The sequence below is a fragment of the Notothenia coriiceps genome, unplaced genomic scaffold, assembly GCF_000735185.1.
Source record: "Notothenia coriiceps isolate Sejong01 unplaced genomic scaffold, NC01 NC01_scaffold00037246, whole genome shotgun sequence".
Taxonomy (NCBI): Eukaryota; Metazoa; Chordata; class Actinopteri; order Perciformes; family Nototheniidae; genus Notothenia; species Notothenia coriiceps.
This window is the reverse complement of record NW_011369947.1, coordinates 24,518,976-24,523,123: the sequence shown is the minus strand read 5'-3', so window position 1 is coordinate 24,523,123 and position 4,148 is coordinate 24,518,976. Positions and strand designations below refer to the sequence as shown.

Sequence of the window (4,148 nt, the reverse complement as noted above, 5' to 3'; positions counted from 1 at the left end):
ATGGTAATATAGTGTGCATGCAGCTATAAAGTACAAGAGGGTAAAAGAGTCTGAAACTTTGCGGATGTCATTAGGGACGTTTTTACCTTTCATACAGACCTGGTCTTGTGTCCAGCGTATCAGCACATTTCAATCCTTTTACGTTGTCATAACCTGCATCACAAGCCACTAAAAATAAAAGGAAACCATCATTACCAGAACCTCATAATCAAAATGTTAAAAAAAAGGCCAAATAAACGTACTCATTCTGTTTAATTGCACATATAGTCAATATGCTATGTGTCCTGGAGATGATGTATGCATAATATGATGAATTTCTGTTTTTTTTTTATGTGAAATAACTGCGGTAATGAAAGTCCTTTCACTGTGCAAAGAAAAGTGAGAAAAGAAGATGACAGACAGGAATGCTTTATCTGATCAAAAAAGAAGAAATAAATAGAGGAAGAAGAGTATTTAGCAAAACCTTTCTTATTTGATGATTCATTTTCATTTCTGCTATTTAAAATGTTTTTTAATTTTTCATTATGTCGTTTAGTTTGGTTTTAAAGCTGTTAGCTTAATTTAATGTAATAGATAGAAGGTTTATTATTTCATCCTAAAAATGTGTGGAGAACAATCATAATAAACTGTTATAAACAAGTGATTCACCCGATGTTATTTTATTATTCTGAAGATATTGCAACCTAAACCACCTCCTTTAACCCTCATTGTTGACACCCTTGTTCACGTTTAATGACTTTATTTTGTAGATAAGAGTAATTGCATACTTTTCACCAGTTCTCAAATACATGTTTTACCATTAGAACAATAAGAGGGGCTCCAACAATCAACACACTATACTTAGTTTAAACTCCTTGAATGCATGGATCTCTTATTAGACATCCATGGCGTGGATGTGGAAACTGCCATTTCCCGAGTGCGTGGTCAACACTGTTCATCATGTTACCATAACAACAGCATAGTCACATCTCATCTGTTGACTCTGTGCTGTAGCTAACCAACTAGCGTTAGCTGTGAGTAAGCTGCGCTAAAGTGGCCTGTGGATAATTGTTTACCTACTGAGCCAGACCGCTTACTTTGGGAGCATTCAGGTGAGCCACATGTTCCAAGAAGGATGATAATATGTATTTAAAGTGTGAGGTTATACTCTCATAGCAAATAATGTAGCATTAGCGGTCGTTGAGAGCTACTGAAAAGATAGAAAGCTATCAGGTGGCTGACTCAGTTATGCTTCCGTTCACTTTTCAAAATAAAATCATAATTTATTGTGTCCAGCTTTTTTTGCAAACAGCAAAAGTGTCAATTTCAGATTCATATATACTTAAGCAATAGCTCACGAAAGGCCGTGGTATATGCTCATTATATCACAGCTAAGGGGCGTGGTTCGGCCCGACGCGAAGCTCGCGTCGTGAGCTATTGCTATTGAATGGCTGAAATGTAATTATTGATACATTCAGGCGTACATTAAATTAGTGGATTCAAACAGTAAACACAATGTATTAGTTGATTTATGTTTGTATGTAATCTAACCATAGAATCTAACTCAACAGTAGTTAGCCTCCTCAATGTAACAGACAATTATACAATTGCAAAACATGGGAATACTCAAAAAAGGACCAACAAACATTTGGCTACTTATGTGACATTTCCTCACTACTTCAAACAATGTCAAAAAAGTAATATAAGAAAAATATGTATGGAGATTCTATTGCGCCTCTAAATTGGATGCATGTTTTCTTTAAGGAAACAAGCGAGAGTAACTTAACACATTTTTACCATTAAACATATTTAGTTATTTGAAACACTGCCTTTAATTTTTTTAAGTTAATGCTCGCCACCGGAAGTCGTACTGTAACAAACAGCGCTAACTTTCCACGTTATCTTCAGCCATGTTTTTACGACGAGTAAACTCATGTTTATGTTTTAATAATATTCACTCCAACTACTAAACTTAAAACGCATTGTCTACAGGTGCTCATACACTAAAACATGCACTAGAAATTCTTAGTATGCGTCTTTGTTGTTAGCTAAGCAACGTTAGCTAGTTAGGTAAACAGCGTAAAACAGTCATGCATTTGCCTCGACATTTAGAAGTCTAGTTTTGTCGTTTGTCCATAGAAGAAGAAGGAACAATGTCGAATGATCTTGCCGGTGTGTGGGAGGTGGCACTGAGTGATGGAGTCCACAGGATAGAGTTTGAACACGGCACGACCACCGGGAAGAGGGTCATCTTGGTAGATGGGAAGGTATGGATCATTCTCGTTCCCGTTACACATCCCTAATCGTCCTACTTGCTAAGACCACGTGAAAGAGAGGACTATTTTATTATCATGACAACTTATAATTACAGCTGTTCATTCCTGATTTTTTCCATCACACTTCAGGAGTTACTGAGACGGGACTGGATGTTCAAACTTGTGGGGAAGGAGACATTCAATGTGGGCAAGTCGGACACCAAAGCCACCATAAACATTGATGCAGTCAGCGGGTTTGCCTATGAGTACACATTGGAGATCAACGGGAAGAGCCTGAAGAAGTACATGGAAAACAGGTCAAAGGTCACCAGCACCTGGGTTCTTAACTTGGACGGTACTGACAGCAGGGTGGTGCTGGGTGAGTTTCTATATTATTCACACACTGTCCTCATTTAATGATAAATTCATTAGTGTCTGCGATGTATACGTTGTTAACACAATCAATCCGGATAAGCTTTGAATGTATGTGTGGCATTGATTTCCACCCATTCAGAACTACCCACTAATATAATGTTGCTGCTGAGGATAAGCTCTTTAGCAGCTTTAAACCCAGCGCCATCTTCAGACAACTCTGTCATCTGGACATGTTAATCCTTCTTCTGACTGTACTGTTAACAGCTGATCAGGCAGCAGCCATCCGTAGCATGCACGACATATTTAAACTGTACATTAGTGTGCAGTAAATATGTATACATTTCAACCCTTACCAATGTAAATAACTTACTGAACTGGTAGAAATATGTGCATGTAACAGCAGCTGAGGTGGATAAAGTACTCTGATCCTTAACCTAAGTACAAATATAAATACCATGTTCTTAAAATACTCAGAATAATATGAAGTGAAATGTGAACAGTGAAATGTTTTTAAAGGATTAAAGTGAAAGTTCCCAGTATGAAGAATGGCTCCTTTCACATTATTTTATATTTACAGAATATTATATTATCCGGTTTTTATCCATTTATCTATTAAATACATATCACGTTAACGTAGTCAATGTGGTATACTCTGTAAAACACTGGAAGCCTTTGAAACAAACTAAACTTCTTTATGTTTATATAAATGTTTTTGATCTATTTTATTTTAAATTTTTATTACACTTTTTTACTGGAAGTTCTTGTTTTTTGTACACATAATTTGTAATCTATTTTATTTTAATATTTTCCTTTTGTGTAGAGTATTTTTACTTTTACTTCTTATGTTTATACGAATATCTTTATTTGATTATAATTTTTAATTTCACCGTGGGTTAATAAATAAATGATCCTGATTCTAATTGACTCTGATACACTTTTACATACGATTGACATTATCTCTTCTTTTTTTTTCAGAGAAAGACACCATGGATGTTTGGTGTAATGGACAAAACATTGAGACTGCAGTAAGTACATACTGACTTGATATGCATTAAAAGTATTCACCGCAGAAGTAATTTAAAATGTGGTGGCAAGGAAAATTGAAATCAACAGTTGTATAAACAGCACCTTACACACAACATCTTCTATGGGTCAAACACCTTTAACACCCTCAAGATATGAACATATAGAGCATCACCAGAGCTGAACATACGGAACTAAACAATTTCTCTCTTTGTCTGCTTTCTTTTCTGATTTCGCACATGCAGGGGGAGTTTGTGGAGGATGGCACAGAGACACATTTCACGCTGGGAGACCACAACTGCTGCGTGAAGGCTGTGAGCAGCGGGAAGAGGNAAACAGCACCTTACACACAACATCTTCTATGGGTCAAACACCTTTAACACCCTCAAGATATGAACATATAGACAGGGGTGCACATAAGTGGTACGCAGGTGGGCATGCGCGGCAATAATCTGAAATGCGTACCGTCACTTGTGTCACAAAGCGCATTTGCGTACCGACGTACTTGTGAAGCTT

At 36.7% G+C, this 4,148-nt stretch overlaps 1 protein-coding gene across 2 annotated transcripts in view; it reads left to right on the top strand.

The window, feature by feature from the left end:
- Nucleotides 1-953: 953 nt before the first annotated feature.
- The window catches only part of faima (Fas apoptotic inhibitory molecule a), a 7,652-nt gene continuing 4,457 nt past the window's right edge, over nt 954-4,148 (top strand). The window contains exons 1-4 of one of the 2 annotated variants that reach the window (XM_010795296.1): nt 954-1,091; nt 2,119-2,246; nt 2,385-2,613; nt 3,585-3,634. In XM_010795296.1, the coding sequence (XP_010793598.1) occupies nt 2,133-2,246; nt 2,385-2,613; nt 3,585-3,634 (393 nt within the window). In that variant the 5' untranslated portion in view covers nt 954-1,091; nt 2,119-2,132. Of the gene's footprint in view, nt 1,092-1,825; nt 2,247-2,384; nt 2,614-3,584; nt 3,635-4,148 lie in introns of those variants that run through there. The other variant, XM_010795295.1, reaches the window with a different exon arrangement.